Source organism: Pseudozyma hubeiensis (genome assembly GCF_000403515.1).
Source record: "Pseudozyma hubeiensis SY62 DNA, scaffold: PHS36, whole genome shotgun sequence".
Classification (NCBI taxonomy): domain Eukaryota; kingdom Fungi; phylum Basidiomycota; class Ustilaginomycetes; order Ustilaginales; family Ustilaginaceae; genus Pseudozyma; species Pseudozyma hubeiensis.
The window spans coordinates 305,791-324,647 of NW_012133818.1; the positions used below are offsets into that span (position 1 = coordinate 305,791).

The 18,857-nt window shown below is 56.6% G+C and overlaps 8 protein-coding genes across 8 annotated transcripts; 5 read left to right on the forward strand and 3 right to left on the reverse strand.

The window, feature by feature from the left end:
* Positions 1-812: 812 nt before the first annotated feature.
* Positions 813-4,026, forward strand: PHSY_003555 (hypothetical protein; the record flags this gene model as incomplete). Its single annotated transcript, XM_012334174.1, has 2 exons — positions 813-907; positions 3,900-4,026. The coding sequence occupies 2 exons, from the start codon at positions 813-815 to the stop codon at positions 4,024-4,026; spliced, it is 222 nt and encodes a 73-aa protein (XP_012189564.1).
* A 296-nt stretch (positions 4,027-4,322) lies between these two features.
* Positions 4,323-6,677, forward strand: PHSY_003556 (potential zinc finger protein; the record flags this gene model as incomplete). Its single annotated transcript, XM_012334175.1, has 1 exon — positions 4,323-6,677. One exon carries the CDS (start codon positions 4,323-4,325, stop codon positions 6,675-6,677), a length of 2,355 nt encoding a protein of 784 aa, XP_012189565.1.
* A 268-nt stretch (positions 6,678-6,945) lies between these two features.
* Positions 6,946-7,936, reverse strand: PHSY_003557 (hypothetical protein; the record flags this gene model as incomplete). The annotated part of the gene is made up of 4 exons (XM_012334176.1): positions 6,946-7,319; positions 7,405-7,669; positions 7,738-7,835; positions 7,924-7,936. 4 exons carry the CDS (start codon positions 7,934-7,936, stop codon positions 6,946-6,948), a joined length of 750 nt encoding a protein of 249 aa, XP_012189566.1.
* A 420-nt stretch (positions 7,937-8,356) lies between these two features.
* PHSY_003558 (sensor histidine kinase/response regulator) lies at positions 8,357-10,462 on the reverse strand (the record flags this gene model as incomplete). Its single annotated transcript, XM_012334177.1, has 1 exon — positions 8,357-10,462. One exon carries the CDS (start codon positions 10,460-10,462, stop codon positions 8,357-8,359), a length of 2,106 nt encoding a protein of 701 aa, XP_012189567.1.
* A 520-nt stretch (positions 10,463-10,982) lies between these two features.
* PHSY_003559 (hypothetical protein) lies at positions 10,983-13,754 on the forward strand (the record flags this gene model as incomplete). Its single annotated transcript, XM_012334178.1, has 1 exon — positions 10,983-13,754. The coding sequence occupies one exon, from the start codon at positions 10,983-10,985 to the stop codon at positions 13,752-13,754; it is 2,772 nt and encodes a 923-aa protein (XP_012189568.1).
* Positions 13,755-13,861: 107 nt separating this feature from the next.
* On the reverse strand, positions 13,862-15,925 carry PHSY_003560 (hypothetical protein; the record flags this gene model as incomplete). Its single annotated transcript, XM_012334179.1, has 1 exon — positions 13,862-15,925. The coding sequence occupies one exon, from the start codon at positions 15,923-15,925 to the stop codon at positions 13,862-13,864; it is 2,064 nt and encodes a 687-aa protein (XP_012189569.1).
* Positions 15,926-15,995: 70 nt separating this feature from the next.
* Positions 15,996-17,614, forward strand: PHSY_003561 (hypothetical protein; the record flags this gene model as incomplete). The annotated part of the gene is made up of 5 exons (XM_012334180.1): positions 15,996-16,035; positions 16,354-16,529; positions 16,594-16,689; positions 16,777-17,424; positions 17,516-17,614. 5 exons carry the CDS (start codon positions 15,996-15,998, stop codon positions 17,612-17,614), a joined length of 1,059 nt encoding a protein of 352 aa, XP_012189570.1.
* A 311-nt stretch (positions 17,615-17,925) lies between these two features.
* PHSY_003562 (dephospho-CoA kinase) lies at positions 17,926-18,762 on the forward strand (the record flags this gene model as incomplete). Its single annotated transcript, XM_012334181.1, has 1 exon — positions 17,926-18,762. One exon carries the CDS (start codon positions 17,926-17,928, stop codon positions 18,760-18,762), a length of 837 nt encoding a protein of 278 aa, XP_012189571.1.
* Positions 18,763-18,857: the final 95 nt, after the last annotated feature.

Sequence of the window (18,857 nt, forward strand, 5' to 3'; positions counted from 1 at the left end):
GGTGGATAAGCGTCCAGGCACACGGCGTGCTCGCCGTTCCCCCACAGTTCGCTCTTGACAGCCCGCAAGTGCCCTTTTTGCTATCTTTAGCAGATTCGAGCTTGCGCGTATCTAAATTACAGTGAAGCATGACAGCTACTGTGTCTATCTTGTGATAAGTGACAGCTGAGCCAATCTGCAGAAACGTGTAGCGTTCGATCGTCGGCAACGGACGCGGACTTCGACTTGCAAGCATTCCGGGACAGATCTGGCTGGTCTAGAACTACCCACGCCTAACCTCCCGTCGACCGCGGTCAATGGCAGACGCCCACAGCTAGGCGTCACAATCGAAAACATGCCCCCACCTCGAGCCAGGCTCTTTCTCTTTCTCACGAATCGAAAGATAGGGTTTCGCCGAACATGATCTGCAGACACTTCGCTCAGCTTGGTCCGCGTATGCAAGCCCCGTCGCTCGGACGAGGATTGCAGAGTCGAGTCAAAGGCCAAGAAATGGCGTCTATCGGTTCTAGCTCGGTGCGTTTGCGACCGAACAGCGTCAGAGTGGGGTTCGGCGTCGCCAGCAGAGTGGCTGCTGCAGCACACGAGAAATGAAAAATTTTCCGACGTGCAGCTTCCAGGTACAGCAAATCTTGAATGCGCGGGGATGAACACAAGGAAATTGGCTTCCAATTGTCCCTTCCCTGTCGCTAACTCCGGGCGCCACCAGGGCCTGGCGGGGCTCGCCGTCGAAAAAAAAAACGAAAAAAAATTCACGACAAAAGGAGAAGGCTCGGTCGAGTCGGTGAATCTGACGCGACCTCATTTCTCCGCGAATGGAAAGACGACGCTTTGAGATCGACGCCGATCTGTACGCAACATATTGCGCTACAGCAACGATAATGCCTCCAGACCGGGGAGCCGGAGAAAGGTGTGTATCGATATCGTGACTTCGGCGTCCATCGACGAGCTGAGCTGTGCCTATAGCATGATAGGCGGAGACACACGCCAGGTTCCGGCGGAGTTGCCGCCTATCTTTTCGGCGAGCGCCACATCATGCGCGACTCGCCGCGATTTCCTGCTGACAGCCATCTTTCTCGCCTGTCAATCGTTCGCTATCGCGCGTGTGTTGCGCACGGCGCCTTTCTTCGGTCGCTCGAGCAGAATTGGCGATGGATCCGTTGCACGTTCACTCGCCAAAGTGGCGCAAGCCATTACAGCTTCCGACGGTCATGCAGTGCCGCTAATGGCATGGTGGAGGTGGCAATGAGAGGCAGAAAAAGCAGCTGACGGCAAGAGAGCTGAAAATCTCGATAACGTTACTGAAGCGAAGTATGACAGGATCTCGCTTGGAAGAAGAAGAAAAAGTTATGGCAAAACCAAGCTGTTGAGCCGAGATGAGAGCGTACTGGAGGTGTCATAGGAGGCTTAGAAAAAGAGAGAGACAGAGAGAGAGAGAGAAGTGCTCATAGCAACCGGACGAGTCACTCACCCTATCAGTTCGAACACCACAGCCGACATGCTACCCGACCTTTACTGCAAATCGCTTCGATCGAACGAAAGTGCCATGCACGGCGAGCCGCAAGCGAGCTATGGTGACAGCACGGCAAGCACGTTGGGAACACATGACTGAACGCAGCTCATCGGAGATTGACACCGGAGCGATCGTGTTGTAGTGGCAGTGTCGGTCAAGATGCTCTGATCCTGGACATCTTTCGGCGTCTACAGCTTCACGTGTTGTTCTTTGACTCCACGGATCGACCCTGGGCGCAACCTGGACCATGAAAAGCACCGAACAGCGAGCTTGCTCCGTTCCTACCACGCGAGGGCGTGCTTCTGCCTCGGTGATAGAGCATCAGAATCGACTAGGAAGATCGCTGCATAAGAAACAGGATCGCACACACAAGTGAGCGGGATCAATCGGACGCCCGCATCGGAAAGTTCATCCGAAGTCGGCCTGGGGGATGACGAGTAACAACGGTGACCACATTAGGAACGTCACGGGAGAAAAAAAATGCTCCGACAGAAGCTTCAGGGTAAAATGATTGGCAGAAAAGAGATGCAAGCCACAACAGGTTAGGCCGCGGGTCGTCCGACGTGCTTATGGACGCATTTTCGCCATACGACGGCAGTGTCCCGCAACGGTCGACTAGCCGCAAACGTGACATTCAGCCAAAATGCGGTGGTAAGAAAGGATAACCGAGTTGTCCTCGATGTGACGCCTGCGGTTTCGTGCTTGGCACGGAGGTGGCAGAGCAAAAGCGTTGAGAGAGCTTTGGGATGACCAGAAGCTGTCAGCTGGACGCTGCCTTTGAGGACGGGCGAACCACGGACGTCGATTCCGCCGTGCGATGTGTCCCTTGAGTCCAGATCCCCACCGTCGCCTCACGTTGGCGGACGGGTGGAACGATGTCCAATGTGTCTGGCCCGTCGACGAGAATATGGCAGGAGGAGCTCCGACGAGCTTGTGATATCGTCGACCTTTCCCGGTTAACCGGTCACCTCAAAGACGCGGAGGCCGGGAGAAGCAGGGTGCGCAGGCGAAAACAAGTTTCGAACAGCAAGGTTTGGTTCAAGCGTCAGACTCGAAAAACTTTGCATCGTGTGCCCCACTAGCCGCTCTTGGGCTCGTGACACTGTTTCAAATGACTTGTGCGGTGTCACACGATTTTCGGTAACATAAGGAAGAAGAATGAAAAGAGCGAAAGTTTCGATTTGCATGTCACCATCACGCTTTATTGTCTCTTAGCCAGGTTGCACAAAATTTCGAGAATGCCGCGGCAAAAGCTTGGGTTTCAAAAAGCTTCGTTCTACAGGCACTCGCCCAGAGCCGCGTATACTTTGCAAATTGGAAAAAATTAACGAAAATCTTTCCGGTCAAAAGTTGACCGAAGAAGCGGCATACCCCACAGTCAGAGGAAACGGCAGATGAGTGCTATTTTTCTTTTTGGAACGTCCGCTCTCTCTTCCCCTGCCTCTCTGCAACCCCGGTCAATCTTTGGGCTTTCTTGGCTCAACGAGATGCTCAATGAAATGCTCATGCCAGCATCCGTGTTACGGGTGTTTTGAATGCCATGAAAGATACGTCAGCTGCCACGTTGGACGTCTCGATGCTCGTCATTTTCTGTCAGAAAACTTTTGCACGACTCTTGATGAGTACGTGCTGAGCCAATCCTGTCTCTGCCTCTGCCTCGCTCTCGATTCAGCTCGGCTTGACTTGTGAGTGTCCTTCTCACGGGATTAACGAGCATCTTGTTCATGTCGGTCTGCACGGCTGGCTGCATTTGGTAGTGGGAGGAGCGAATCGAGATGAAAGTGATGGATGCCTCTCTCGGGTTGCAAAATGGAGGCGGTCTGCAGTGACTGGTATCGTCGGCAACCTCCTAATTCGTGATTTTCTTTTGTGAACACTCAGCGTGGCCGCACTCTGTAAGCAAGCGGGAAGGTCCATTTCCACCCGCTGCCTGGCTGGTCTGGAGCTGCCACCACTCACTTTATTTCAACTAAATCTATATACTTTTTTTCTTTTTTTTTTTGCTCGCCCAGCCTTCCCGGAAAAGCCGAAAAGTGGCACCAGACCGCAGTCCGCACCCTCTTATCGATGATTTTCGCCCGTGATGCTGGACCCGGAATGAGCGACCGTTGCTGGCCTTGCCTCCCACCCGCATCCACATTTCACAATTTTTCGGTCACCTCCTCACTCGCTCATCCCCTCGGTCACTTTGCCCGCCCGCTCACTTCAATTTTACTCATTTCACGCAATCTTTCCGACGACAAAATCGGCCGCACGCCAAACCCGCAACGCTGAGCCGCAGATGGGAGATCGCCCTCTTTGCCTCGGTCTGCCTCGCTTTGCCCGTCTCGCTGAGTTGCGGCCCTCGCTGATTTTGCTCCTCTTTACCCCACTTGGTCGTTCCCACCAGCAAACAGCCTGACCCCGGTCGCCTCCCCTCATCCATCATCACGATTATCACCACCATACCCATCATCATCACCGTCATCGTCTTCCGTGACCACCACTGTCGCTCGACGCACTGCCGTCTACCGTAGCCAACCTCATCGTCTCTACTCGGTACTCTCGGTCAATTTCGTAGCCTCTGCGACCTCGGATACTTTCGGAGTCCCCACACGGATCTGCTCTCTCCTATCTCTGATCCACTCGAATCTTTCCTGCCTTGCAATCAGCCTCGTCAAGTACCGCAGTTGCTTCACCAGTCAACCTTTCGGCATTGCAGCATCCAGATCGGCCATTTTCGGTGTCGACTTGGCCCACGTCGTCGTATCTCCCTCGCCGTCCTTGAGCGCTCCGGCATCCAATTCAATCGCGCCTCGCTTTCACCCACACCATGGCTCAGCCATCTGCCTCCAATATGGCAGCCCAAAGCGCCGAAGCGGCCGCCCTCACCGCCAGCAACTACACCGTCGACAAGTCCCAGATACCTCGACCCTACAAGTGCCCGCTCTGTTCGCGTGCTTTCTACCGCCTCGAGCACCAGACTCGTCACATTCGCACCCACACTGGCGAGAAGCCCCACGTATGCACGCATCCCGGATGCGAGAAGCGCTTCAGCAGAAGTGACGAACTCACCCGTCATGTTCGCATCCATGCAAACCCCAAGAAGGGCGGTGCTGCCGCTCATGCAGATGACAAGAAGGCTTCCGCGCGCAAGTCGGCCGGCAACTCTTCCACCCACGCTTCTCCCACATCCGTCATCGCCTCTGCCTCGTCCAAGGCTGGTCATGTGAACAGCAGGCAGCTCCGATGGCAGGTGGGCGACGAGGAGGGCGACGACAGCGACTCCGATCGCGAACTCAGGCATTCTGGTCGTGCCAGCCGCAACGGAGAGATGTCGACGCTTGCTATGCTCGCCAGCGACGAGCTGCATGAGCTCCAGCGCGCGGAACGAGAAGGCCGTCGATCCGGTCCGGCGTACGGCTACCACTCGCACCACTCCGCTCCCGATCCCTACGGAGAGCGATACCACCACACGCACGGATCTAGCAGCTACCCTTACCCACCAGCGCCTGCTTCTGCCGGCGAGACCACGCCTCCAGGCTGCTCGCACGAGGACTGCCACCGCAAGTACAACGACCGCATCGCTTCGGCCATTCTGGCGCGACCCTCGTCTAATCGCGCCGAGTGCGGTTACGCTCGGCCCTCGCACGGCGCCTACAATGGCAGTCATCCGCCTCCCAGCCTGTACCGCTACTACCAGCACGGCTCGCACCACGGCGCAGGCGGTTGGGCCTCCACATCTTCGAGCGTGCCAAGCAGCGTCGAGCACTCGCCTCGCTTCTCGCCCGACGACCACCTCCACGGCGACGACTATGCTTCCGAGTCCGAACACGCCGCCTCGCTTCATGACGATTCCAAGTCTCGTCTTGGTATGGCTCCTGCTGGCGCCGCTGCTCACCCTTCGCACAGCCACTCGCATTGGACTCCAAGCAGCAGCCCCGTTCTCGGCCCGCTGCGTAACATGAGCCTTCTCGGCGGTAACACGGTGCCCAACAGCCCGTACACGTCTCGTCCGGGCTCTCCGGTTCACCACTCGCGACACGCCCACGGACACTCGCCTCCACACCACGCTCTGCACGCCGCCCACCACCATCACTCCCACGAGGGTCCTGCCCACCAGTCCGGACACGGTCACCACGGTTCGCATCGACACCGATCGCACCCATACATGGAGTCGTCGGCCCGATCGCGCTCTCATCACCACCTCTCTTCGCTCGGAATGGCCCCCGTGCAACCCACCATCCCTTCCAGCACCTCGGGCGAGCGCAGCACCGCCGCCGAGCTCGACTCGCACGCCAGCGGCTCGGCTTCCACTTCTGCATCCACCTCTCCGGCGCAAACTTCGCACATGCCGCCCAAGCTCTCGAGGAGCCACAGCTTTGGCTCGCGCAGCAAGGGCGTCTCCTCATTCAACTCGAGTGCCAGCCTGTCGGCATACCACCTGACGCCGGCGGCTGCTACCTCGGCCGTCGACGCAGAGCGTGGTGCGCGCCGCAGCAAGATCGAGGATATTCTGGATGGCGGCGCCGGCAGCCTCAAGCCTCACTCGTCGCGCTCGTCGTACACGCACTTGGTGGCCGACCCGTCGTCGAGGACCTTGCCACCTCCCTTCCCCGCGAACCCCACCTCGCATCGTGACGGAAGCCATCATCCTCTGCCCGGTCATCACTACACGCATGCGTACAACTACCATCCCTACGGCGACCACAAGAAGAATGCACGCAGTAGCTCGCGTTCTGCGCCTGCCAGTCGATCCGGTTCGCCGCACGGCTCGCCTACGATGTTGCATGCCTTGCCCGCCGCCATTTCTTCGCGCTCTCACAGCCGCCAGAGCTCGATCGGCAACAGCTTTGCTGCCAGCAACGGCCTTGCCAGCAGCGAATCGAGCCCTACTAGCGTCTACTCGCAGATCCCGCACAGTGCCACCAACTCGCCTGCCGCAGGTATTGGTCCCTATGCAGCAGCGTCGTCGTCCGGCGGCAGCAGGGGCAAGAAGGTGGGCTTCGGAATGACGCCCATCCACTCTGCTCACCGCGACCATCATGGCCCTACTTTGCCTCCTCTTGGACAGGCACTCTCGAGGGAGACGTCGCCCATCAGCATGCATCTGCCACCACCCATGAGGAGGATCCACTCGCAATCGGACGAGGTTGCGGCGCCTGAAGTGGACATGTCGTCTGCCTGAGGGCAGGTGTTAGCCTATTGTTTTCCTCCGGTCCTTCTCCACTCAGCTTAATTCTATAGATGTCGTTCTGTCTTATTGCACGCTTCCCAAGTTTGATGCTCTGTGTGGGCGTGGTGCGACTGAGTCGCTCTGGTCGTTTCGGTCGAATGGTCTTGTGGTGTTCAAAGAAAGCTCAAGATGTGCGATGGGGAGATCAGGAAACAAACTGAGAAGAAAAGGGGTTTACACAAGAAGAGCCGTATTTCACAAAGAAGACTCTAGGGTCAAGCTACATGAAGTCGAGGTCGTCGTCTAGGGCTTCGTCGCCGTAGGCGTTTGTGTCGATGACGTTTTTAGCGCTGCTTGTGCCTACGGTTTTGGGTTTTGCGGATGCGACTTTGGCTTTTTGACCGCCGGACTTTTTGGCCTCCTTTTCGGCTTTGGACTTCTCCTCGGCGTAGGTCTTGAGCATGGTGGAGGATTTGCGGATGTCGACGTCGCGGAGGGTGGAGGCGATGAGACGGTAGAAGTGCGGGACAAAGTGTTTGTCGAAGCCGGGTTGGGTGGAGTGCTTCTTGATGAGTTCGGTGAAGATGGTTGTGGAGAGGGTCTCCCAGTCCTCCTTGGAGGATGGCGTGGCGGTGCGGAGGGTTGAGAGGGGGTCTGTTGAGGACGGAGACAAAGATGAATAAGTATATTTTGGGTTGCGAGAAGGAATTATAGTGGGGGAGTGGATGATAGAACTTACCATCGATCTTGGCAGTGCCCAACAAGTTGGCAGCGTTTTCGACATCACTCTTCAACTGAGCTTCCCTCTCCATCCTACGCTTTGCTATCGGATCGGCATCCCAGTCCTCTTCCTCCTCCTCGGATTCGAGACCCTGTTCGCGACGCAAGCGTTCCTCCTCTTCCTTTTCGGCAATCTTTTGCTTCACGGATTTCTTCTTGCGTGGTGGCAGGACCACAGCAGAGGCTGGCTTTTCCGGTTCGGAATCTTCCTCCTCCCAATCATCCTGCACCATGAGAGAATAGGTGTCAGCACATGAGTCCGTGGAGAGAAACATCAGGGAAGTGGACGTACCTTGACTTCGTCTTCAACATCTTCGTCGTCAAATTTCTTGCGTCCTGCAGAAGTCAGTTTGGGTGGTGCAACCGGTTGCTGCGGCTCGTCGTCGTTTTCTGTATCGCATGTAATGGAAATTGGCTTTGAGTCAGTAAAATCTTGAGCGACGACAGCGAATTTGCGGGCTGGAGAGTTGATACGTACCCCAGTCACTCATGGTCGATGCTCGAAGAGTGTTTGCTTGAGAATTGAGGAGATAATGATGATGATGAGGAGAGTAAAAGATTAGATTCCGAATGTCAAAGAAGCCAAAAATTCGCAACAGCGCAGCCGCACACCAACACCAAACCCACGCGACCCGATTTTCATCCTCATTTCTCACGCTGGAACAGACGAAATCCCTTCCAGATCGGGTACCACACCATCGGCGATCGACATCATCACCACAGACTCATATTTGCACACGATAAGGAACCTCAATGCAATACGATGACGGTGACGATGACTGTAGAGTACATTTTCTGCTGAACGACACGACTGTCTGCGAGAAAAGAAACATGCATGCTCCCAAGTGAGCGAATGATGTTGAATGTTGTTGGTACCTGTGTGATGTGAATATGCTCTTCTATACGCCTCCCTATTGCTGGTGACCCTCATTGACGAGCTCTTCAAACTCCTTCTTCCACTTTGCCAAGTCCGCCTTCAGCTTACGCATCTGCAACGGCTTTGTGAACCAGACATCCATGCCGCATTCCGACCCCTTTTGCTGATGGAATGTATCCGACAATGCTGTGACTGCTACGATCTTGAACCTCCCTCGGAGGTTGTGCTCTGCAGTCAGCTGCTCCGAAACATGTTTGCGCATCAGAACGCACGATTCGAAGCCCATCATGCGTGGCATGTTGATGTCCAGCAGCGTCACAGCGGGAAGATGCTTTTTGAACTGTTCTACCGCTGAGACGCCGTCGACTGCCTCATGGAACTCGACGCCTGATTGACGCAGCATGGTGGTCAAGATGCGCATGTTGAGTGGGTTGTCTTCGCAACAGAGGACGCTGAACTTGGGTGTCTTGAGCGAAGGTGATGGCGTGACATCGTCTTGCGATGTCTTGGATTCAAGCGACGACTTGTCCGTCGGTGGTGGTGTGGGTGGTGGAATCGAAGGTTTGGGACGCGGAGCTCGGAGCACTTCGTCCATCGCATCTGGCGACACGACCAGATCGGCGAGCTTGTCGCCGCCAGGTATCGCGGACGAGCCAGCTTGGCGATTCCTCTCCTCCTGCTCTCCGACGAGCGACATTCTCCGTGGATGCTGATCCTTGTGTCCATGCTGCTGCATTGCGTCGTCGTCCTCGATGGTCTCTGCTAGCTTGGAATACTTTGAAAGAGGTGAAGCTGCACCTTTGGATAGGACCGACTCTGGATTGGTGGGGTCGATGGGTGCTGTGTAGCCCAAGTGGCCGTGTTCGCGTCGGTAGGTCTCGTTGCATGTCCTTTCGTCGTCTTCGCCCTGCTGCTCGGCCAATCTCAACAAGTTGGCGAAACAGCGAGGACCGAACGGTTTGCGCGTGACGAAAGTGGGTCGCCTGCTGCCGTGCTTGAATGCAGCAGATTCGATGCCCGCATCTTCATGCGCCTGCAGTACGCCAATCTTGACTCCGCGTTTGGTTCGAGCAAGGATGTCATCGATACCACCTTCCAACTCGAGGCACACTTCTTCGGGAAGCAAGAGGAAGTCGGCATCCTCTATGTGGGAGGTGGAGTAGAGGTTGCCAAACGTGGCCATCTGCGCCGAGATGACTTGAGCGAGGCGCTGGAGACCCATGCCCTCGAATCCGTAGAGATAGATGAGCTGATCGGGTTGTGATGATGGGGCTGGTTCGATGATGCGCTCGGGGAGGCTTTGGACGGGAAGACGGACGGTGACGACGGTGCCTCTGCCCTTGTCGCTGGATACGTGCATGGCGCCGCCCATACGACGGACGATGCTGGAGCAGAGGTTGACGGATAGACCTGCGCCTGCCTTGAACTGGTCGGCCTTGACGAAAGGTTCAAAGAGGTGGTGGGAGAGAAAGTGCTCTGTCATGCCCTCGCCAGAGTCTTGAACGACAAGGTCGATGAAGTTCTGACGTGGTTGTTGGGCGGCGTCGGGATCATGGAAGGGGAACTCCTTTTCGCTCCAAGGAAAAGAGGAGACCGAGGGAGAGAGCGAGACCTCGACGAAGCCTTCGGAGGTGAATCGGAGCGCATTCGAGATGAGTTTGTGGGCGAGCTTTCTGACGAGGCGGACGTCAACCAGCGTTTTCCAGCCGCGTAGGCTGGTGTCGGTCTGCAAGATGAGCTCGGGCGGCGGAGGCAGTCGAGCATCGTCGCCGTCTTCTGCGCGGATCTGGCGCACCTGGGCGTTCCACGCTTCTGCAGCGACGGCATCTAGCAGATTATCCAGATCGACGGGCTGTTCGGGCATGACATGGTGCTGCTCTTCGGCCTCGCGTGCGTGTATGGTTTCGGCAGCAAAGTCGGCGAAATCATCGAGCACGTTCTGAAGCCTCTCTCCGAGACCAGCAAGACTCTCGACGCTAAAAAGGAGCGATTTGCGTGCATTGGTATCGGCGAACGGGGCTGCGCGCACTTCTTGACGGAGGTGGTTGAGGAGGCCTAGGATGCCATGAACGGGAGTGCGGAGTTCGTGCTGCACCTGCTGTATGAGGCGGATGTGAGCTTGGTCGACGGCAGCACTCATGGTGTGTGGAGTGATCTGCTCGCCGAGTTCACCGCGCAAGTGCGATGTGGCAGACTGGTGTGGATCGTCGATTCGCTGTGAGAATGGAATACGTCGAGCTGCTCCGCCCATGCTCGAAAGCAGGCGTGAGTCAAGATGATGTCAGGCGATCTATACGGGGGTGGGAATGACTGTGGTGATGTGAGGGGCGTCAGGCTGCGACGAACGGCATGGTGGAACGATCAACCGAGCATTGATTCAAGCAAGCAAGCCAGCAAGCCAGGCAAGCAAGGATCTGGGAGGGAGATGCTGAGAGCAACAACTGGGGTTCCGGGCCAACCGACAAGCACTCGTTTTTCCGACGGAGGATGGCGTATAGAGGTAGGGGGGGTTACTCGATTGCCGCGTTGCACAAAACGACTGAGACAGGTACAGACACGAGGGCAACTGTGGTGGGTGGCTGTTTGAACAATTCGACGGGGTCCAAGTATGGTTTGCGACACAATACAAATGCAACCCGGTTCAGGTGAGTCGCCGCTGCATGTCAGAATCGCAGCGTCTGATTCGCCAAGATTGTGCCACACTTTGCTTCGACTCAGACCCTGGCCTGCGTCTAGGCCTTGCGGCGATGCATCGAGATTGGCGCGTCCGTATCGCCGATCTGGCCAAGCCTTCCTCAGTACTTAACATGGCGGCTTTTCTTCGACTCAGCTCAGCGCGTTGTTCGGCGTTCATGGCCGGTTGGGCGTGTGGAGGAATGACTACTGCCGCTGTACGACGTCCCACAAACCAACTCACACTCGCACAAAGCATATTGCACACTGTCCACCATCGTACATCACCATCGAGGCACAACATGGATCCTGGAAATACAGCGCCATCAATACAGCCCTGCAATCAAGCTCACTCGGTCCCAGACGACGATGAGCTCGATTCGACGTCGTCCACACCGCTCGCTGACCGCAGCGGCACCCAAACCCCGGCACTAGTCCCTTCCACGCGTACAGCCCAGGCACCTGCCCCTGTCAGCGACGAGCTGGAACGCTTCCGATCCGAATGGAGGAAAGAGGTCGAGGCAAGGGGCCATCCCATCTACGCTCAACCACCATCCTCGTCATCACCGCACGATCCTAGATCATCTGCCCAGCCCCCACCCTCCTCATCGCGCCCTGTACGAGCGGAGCAGTCGAGCACATCACGTTTGGCTGATGCACAGGATGCGCATCAAGGTCAGACCTTTGAAGAACAGCCATCTGATCAGCACAGCGACGATCTGTCGCATCACGATGATGCATTGCCAGCATTCCCCGAGGCCGAGATCTACGCTCCTGCCGCACTCAAATACTCCAAGGGCGCGCACAAGATTCCTCGACCGTCCACTCAGCTGACCCCGAACGACCTGCCAGCTCCACTCGTCCCAGCCGAGTATATCCCTGCGCCACTCGATCCCTCTTCGTCTTCGCCACGACCCTCAACAAGCTCCGTAGCTCATGGCGTCTCCTATGCGCTGCGTGATCGGATCCGTGCAGGAGGACCTGCAACCACATCTATTTCAAGCTCTGCATCCCTCGCAACCGATGCAAAGTCCTCCACTCAACCGCAACTGCCTTCACGCCCGTCTCACGCGCCACGAATCATGGCCACACCACATGCACCCGCGCATGCAAGCCAGTCAACCCAGGCTGGTATGCGCAGCGCTGTCGAGGCGTACGCACATGCAGTCGAAATGGAGCGCAGCGGCCAGCTCGACCAAGCGCTAACATCTTATCGCCGTGCTTTCAAGCTCAACAGCAATGCCGACCGACTCTATCATCGTGCCCACCTCCTCCTCACCGACCCGTCTCTAGCAAACACCTCGAAGCATCAGAACGACGCCCTCTTGTCTAGTCCTGCCATTGCTGACAAGGTGCGCAAGGCACTCGACTTTGACGATCATCGCTACGTCGCCATCAAGGAGAGGCAGGCAAAGGAAGCCGAAGCTCGAGCAAGGGGGGAGCCGCTCTCCCCGCTCGATTCCAAATCGGGCCCAGCAACCGCAACTGCCGCAACAGCAGACGCAACAGACAAACCGCCAAAAGTGCTCGAGTCGCGTCCCGATGAGCTGGCCAAGCTCCTGGACAACCTTTCCTTAGATGGCGGTGGTGAGAGGGACTTTGGACTCGTCGCGTTCGAGCCCGAGGATGAAGAGAAGCAGATGCCCATCGCCAGACTCCCAGACGAGGTGCTTTTGCATATACTCAAAATGGTCATTGCCCCCAGAGGTAAGAGAGGAGCAAAAGTGGTCAAGCCAAAGCCAACGCCAGAGGAACAGGCTGCGCTCGATGCAGCTACAGCCACCTTGACCGGGCGTCTCGGCGTCAGACCAGGTGCCGTCGCAAAAGGCGAGACACAAAGTGCGAGCAAGGCAGGCTCTGTCGCTACTGCAACGGCCACGGGGATTGCAGCGAAAGGCGTCAAGATAACTGCAGACGCCGCACAAGCAGCAAGCGGGAAAGACATCTCGTCCAACATTGCCGCGTCCGAAATACCCGCAAGCGGAGAGAAAGCATCCACGGACAGCAACCAAGCTGGCATCATCACTGCAACACGCAAGCAACCACTCGGCATCGGTGTTGTCCTAGGTGGATCCGACTGGCAGTCGCTCGAGATCGTTGGTCGCACCTGTTGGAAGCTGCGTCTGCTCACCAAATCGCCCTCTCTCTGGCGAGAGATCGTGCGTGAGACCTACTATCCACCCCTCCTCGATCCTGGCCTTAGCCTCACCACGCTATACGAGCGCAACCACTCAGACTGGCGCACCGCCTTTATCAACCAACCGCGTGTGCGTCTCAACGGCTGCTACATCGCTGCTTGCCACTACGCGCGTCCTGGTCTCTCGGAGGATGCGTGGGTACGGGTCATCCACGTGGTCGAATTCTACCGGTCCATCCGCTTCCTGCCTGACGGTACGGCCTTGTCGTTGCTCACCACCGATTCACCATCCGAGACTGTTCGGAGGCTGGAACCTGCACTCAAAGCGAAAGGGTTCGCAAAGGGCAGATGGGAGCTGTTCGAACACGGTTTGGAGGATGACGAGGAGGAAGGTCGACCGCGAGGCCCCAAAGTGGTGGTGGAGGATCTGAGGGACAGGAGCATGCACAAGTATGCCTTCAGGATGATGTTTGGTTTGAGGAGCACCACGAGGGGCAGGTGGAACAAGTTGGATCTGTTGGAGTATTACAGCGTGAACCTAACCAATGGCGAGGTTCTGCCGCTGCCGCAGAAGCATTCGAGGCCATTTCACTTTTCTAGAGTCTTAGCTTATGGTGTATGAATGTCAAGTCGATGGGCGAAGGTGCCGCCAAGCGTGCTGGCATTTGTGTGAGGTTCTGCGAAGTGTAGTAGCGGTGACAGGTACAAGTTTCCAATCGTGAAGGCGAGTTACAAATCCCAATCCAGTCCATCCTCCTCCTTCTGGTCCACGTCGTACTCTTCGTCCGTGCCCATGCCATTTTCCTCTTCCTCGTCTTCCTCACCCACGCTGTACGCATCGATCCAACCCTCGATGTTTTCGCGGATCTCTTTCAACCCATCCCTCGCATCCTCGCCGTCCAGCCCATACGCAATCATCGGCAGGTGACCGTTCAGAACCTCGTTGACCGTATCTCTCGCCTCCTTGAACAGGTACACGCTCGATGGTGTAGCTGACAACGACGAGAGAACGGGGAGATGTTTGGGTCGTGCGACTTTTCGGCTCGATTGTGTCGTTGCTTCCGTGAGTGGATTCGAATGCTTGTCGAGCAAAGTGAAGAAGTTGGGATAGGACGACAGAACATTGTACGACTGTGGGATGTAGACTCCCTGACCGAACGGTGGGTTGATCTGGGAGAGGATGGAATCGAGCATTCCGAGACCCAGACGTGCTTGGTCTAGGTTGGAGTTTCTCAACACTGCGGTGTGCGAGTAGGGTCGTGAAAGGTGTTGCAGCAATTGCTTGCGACGCTTCTCGCCACCAGAAAGGTGTGTCGGTAGGGAAAGGTCAATCCAGGTCGAGAGAAGGTGTTTGGCTCCGCGAGCCGATAGGTCGGATTCGGATTCGAGTGGTGCTCCGCGTTGACGTGCTCGCGAGTCGGAATCGCCGTAACCGTAGGATTTGAGCAGTGCGTCCACCGGATCCATCGATCCAGCTATTGAGGAGGAAGAGAGCGGGGCTGGGTACGCAACGGGCAGTGCGCCTCCTAGATGTACGAGCTTGGTATCCCTCCTCCAGTTGAGTCGAGCGGTGAGAGAGCTCAACGTCTCGGAACGCGATTTCAACCGTGTGCCCAGGGTGGCTGTTTCCAGATGCGGGGATACGAGCGCTGCCGCGTGGTGCATATCGCTCAAATCGATCCTGCCGAGGTATCTCCTCCAATTGGCACCCACCTGCCCGTCTCCTTGCCAGTCAGGAATGCAAAGGGGAGCTGCTACGGTAGAGAACTCCATCATCTGCGTCAGGCTTTGCAGATTGTTGATGCGTCTGATGCGTGCCAGCCTGTTCTCCCACGATGCCGAGTCTCCTGCGTCCTCGGGCACGTACGTCGTGTTACCCCAGCCGGCGCCAAACACTAGATGGCTGAGCTTGGGGAACTCGTCGACGAGATTCTCGAGATACTTGCAGCCCAAGCCGCCGAATGCATCCGAAGTATCGATGGTGTAGTGAAAGCCCTGTAGAAGATCGGCGTCTTCGGCGAACCAGCGGATGTTGGTATCGAGCACTTCATGCTGTGACTCGAGCTGATCGAACTGAGCTACACCTTGAGAGAAGGTCTCGAAGCGGGTGCGACCGTCAGAATTCGACGGCGAGTGGGCGGCGTTGTAGGATCCAGGCATGGGAGCGGTGAGCTGCCCGCCGACAGAGACGAGCGATTTCGAGTGGAAGAAGGTGCGCGAGTAGTCGGACCAGAAACGATACGATCGTTTGGACCTTCGCTGCTTGGGGAGACTTGGTCCATCGCCAATCGAGGCGGTTTTTTGTACGTCGTCGTCTTGACCGTCATCGTCATCGTCGGAAGACTCTGGATCAAGACCCTGATCTTCCAGCTCCAATCTGCGTTGGTACCTACTCGGCCTCACCCTTTCAGTCGCTATCACCTGCGCCTCGCTACCCCAACTCTGCAGACTATCCAGCGCCACACTTCTTCCATCGCTGTCTGCAGGGAAAGAGTCGTACAATGCGTTCAACTTTGCCAGTGCACCGAACTCCTGTTCCGTCTCAAAAAGGATCGCGCGTGGATTGTAGGTGTCCTGACCCGTGAGCGTCTGACCTGCCTGAAATGAGACATCGTGGTCTATGAGCGGTTCTTCATCCTGCGATGATGTGTGCTCGACATCGCGAGAAGTCGATCCAGAGGGTAGGTCAGATTGGTCGTAGGTAAAGTAGGATTGCTGCTGATTCCAAAAGTGGGTGGAGATGTGGTTGGAGAAGGAGCCGAAGGAGAGGTAGATGATCTCCTTTTGCGACATTGCTGCTGGCTATGAAGCCGGAGAGACGGCGAGGACTGCTGAAGAGAACGTGTAAGTGGACGAAGCAACGATGTACGACTGCTCATTCAAGAAGAACAAGAAGGAATGGAGTATGAGGAAGGACAAAGGGTCTTCGAATTTTGTCTCGGGTCTCGGGCTTGTCAAACTTTAACACTTAAGAGTCATTCTGGTGTGGAGGTTCACGGACCAGAAACGCGCGACGAAGCAACCGTGTGTCGTGCGCAGCATTGCTCTCCTCAACCATCCTTCTCACCTCCATATATCCGCGTACTTCACATCGACCCTCTCTCGAGGAATACATTCAAGATGGGCGATCGAAGCATGCGTGAGTATTGCAGACGACGCGAGCCGATTTCATGTGCTTTCAATTGACCTCGATCTGCCCTTCTCTGCCTTCTCATTCTCAGTACTCGACATGGGGTTCGACCCAGAGCGAGTCGACTGGGCACTTTACGCCACTAAGAGTGCAGGTCTTCAGCCAGCTCTAGACCATCTCGAGGCGAACCAGGACGGTCCAGTCCCGACCGACTACAAGTCTGCCGCGCCCGCCTCCGGCTCGGGCTCTGCCAACGCTGGCCATGACGTGAGTACACATACGGGTCATAGCTCGCAACATGCACGTAGCTGACAGCTATTCCCCACAACAGTACGACGAGGAAGATGAAGCTGCATTGGCAGATCTGGTCTCCAAGAAGGGTCAGCAAGCCGCTGATGATGCTGTCAACAATGTCGGTGAAGCCAAGGTGAGTGTCAATCCTCCGCCTCTGAGAACTGCATTCATCGTCCCAACGCTGACCAATTCGTGACGTCGCGTATCTTCCGTATTGCAGTCGATCAAGTGCACCGACTGCGGCAAAATCTTCAAGTCGCCCGCCTTCGCCTCCTTCCACGCCGAAAAGGCGGGACACACCTCGTTCGAGGAAAGCACCGAAGAGATCAAACCGCTCACCGAAGAAGAAAAGAAGGCCAAACTCGAAGAGCTCCGCAACAAGCTCGCACTCAAGCGTGCCGCGCAGTCCAAGATCGACGCCGAAGAATCCAAAGCCAATGAAAAGATCCGTCGCAAGGCGGGCCAAGACCTTACCGAGGTCAAGGAAGACATGAAGCGCAAGGAGCAGATCAAAGAAGCCGAACGCAAGCGCAAGGAGAAGGCGGACGACGCTGCGTTCAAGGCCAAGATCAAGGCTCAGATTGAAGCTGACAAGCGCGAGCGTGCAGCAAAGGCTGCGGCGGACAAGGCGGCGAGGCAGGGTGGGGTGGAGCAGGTGGTGGCTACGCCTGCGAGTGGGCCGAGTGCGGCGGCTTTGGCGGCGAGTGCGGGTACGCAGGCTAGCAAGAGCTCGGCGAATGAGGCGAGACTGAGAGTCAGGGCTCCCGGTGGCACGTGGATGGGAACGCTGCCTGCGGATGCCACTCTGCGGGATGTAGAGGATAAGATCAGGGCTGAGGGCAAGGATGGCGGCAGTGGACAGCTCAAGGTACGTCTTTCTGCTTGGCGGTGTCTGCGGAGTCAAAACATGGCTGCTGACTTTGATGATCTGATCTTAAACCGAATAACAGTTCTCGCAGGCGTTCCCGAGGAAGTTCTTTGATGCAAACGACGCATCCAAGACTCTGCGCGAGCTCGGCTTGCTGCCCAATGCTGCGCTCGAAGCAGTGGCGCAGTGACACGTGCGCGCGAGGCAAGGGCATCACGTATGAGCCACAATGGCGCAACCAAGCCTGTGTGGTACAAGATTGTTTGGTGCGCAGCGGTGCAGAAGAGGTGTGATCGTGAGAGGATTGCTGAGAGGACACATGCTATTGGTAAGACCGAGATGTCGATTTGTTCGTATTTGTTAGACTTTTGTTCAACCTGTCCAAAAGAGCTGAGCTCGGACCACGCACGTCGAACAACGCCTCTGCTCTTCGACCATCATCACTTATCACCACCCGAACACCAACGCATCGTCACCTTCTCGCCATCGCCCTCCGCAATCATGCTGGTCGTAGGACTCACGGGCGGCATCGCCTCTGGCAAATCGACCGCCTCCTACCTCATCTCATCTCATCCGGCCAAGATCCCAATTATTGATCTGGACGTGCTGGCGCGCGAAGTGGTGGCACCGGGACAACCTGCGCTCACCGCTCTTCGCAACACCTTCGGACCCAGCGTCATCAACTCCGCCGACGGAATGCTCGATCGAGCCGAACTGGGACGACTTGCATTCGCGACACCCGACAAGACAAAGCTGCTCAACAAGATCACCCACGGAGCGATTCGACGTCGAATGGTCAAAAAGCTGCTCCTGTACTGGGTGACGGGTCACAAGGTGGTGGTTGTGGATACGCCACTGCTGGTGGAAGCCGGGTTGTGGAAGCTTTGCGGAGAGTTGGTGTTGGTGTATTGCAGGAAGGAGGATCAGTTGAAGAGGATGTTGAAGAGGGATGGCGAGAGTAAAGGTTTGAGCGAGGAGGACGCGAGGCAACGCTTGAAGGCGCAGTTGGACCTGGATGACAAGCTGGTGTATGCCGATGCGGTGCTGGACAACTCGTCCAATCTCGACGATAGAACGGAGGGTGTCGAGGCTCCGGAGTGGACAAAGAGGCTGGATAGGGAAACGTCGTTAGCGTTGAGGTCGCAGGTGGACAGGTTGGTCGAGAGGTGGCTGGACGGATACAGTGGCGCCGGGGGCGGGCTGCGATGGCTGGTGCAGTGGCTGCTTCCGCCAGTCGGATTGGCGATGGGCATGTGGAGGGCGTGGTGTAGAACAGCGGCGGTCAAGGCGAGGTTGAAGTCCGGAGAGAAGGTATCGTTGCCAAGCAGCAAGTTGTAGGTCAGCTCAGGATCGCTTTGAGCTTAGCAATGTAGTTAAAGCGTCAGCCAGCCACAATTCTCGGTGATCTTGCGTTTGGAACGGATCCGGTCGAA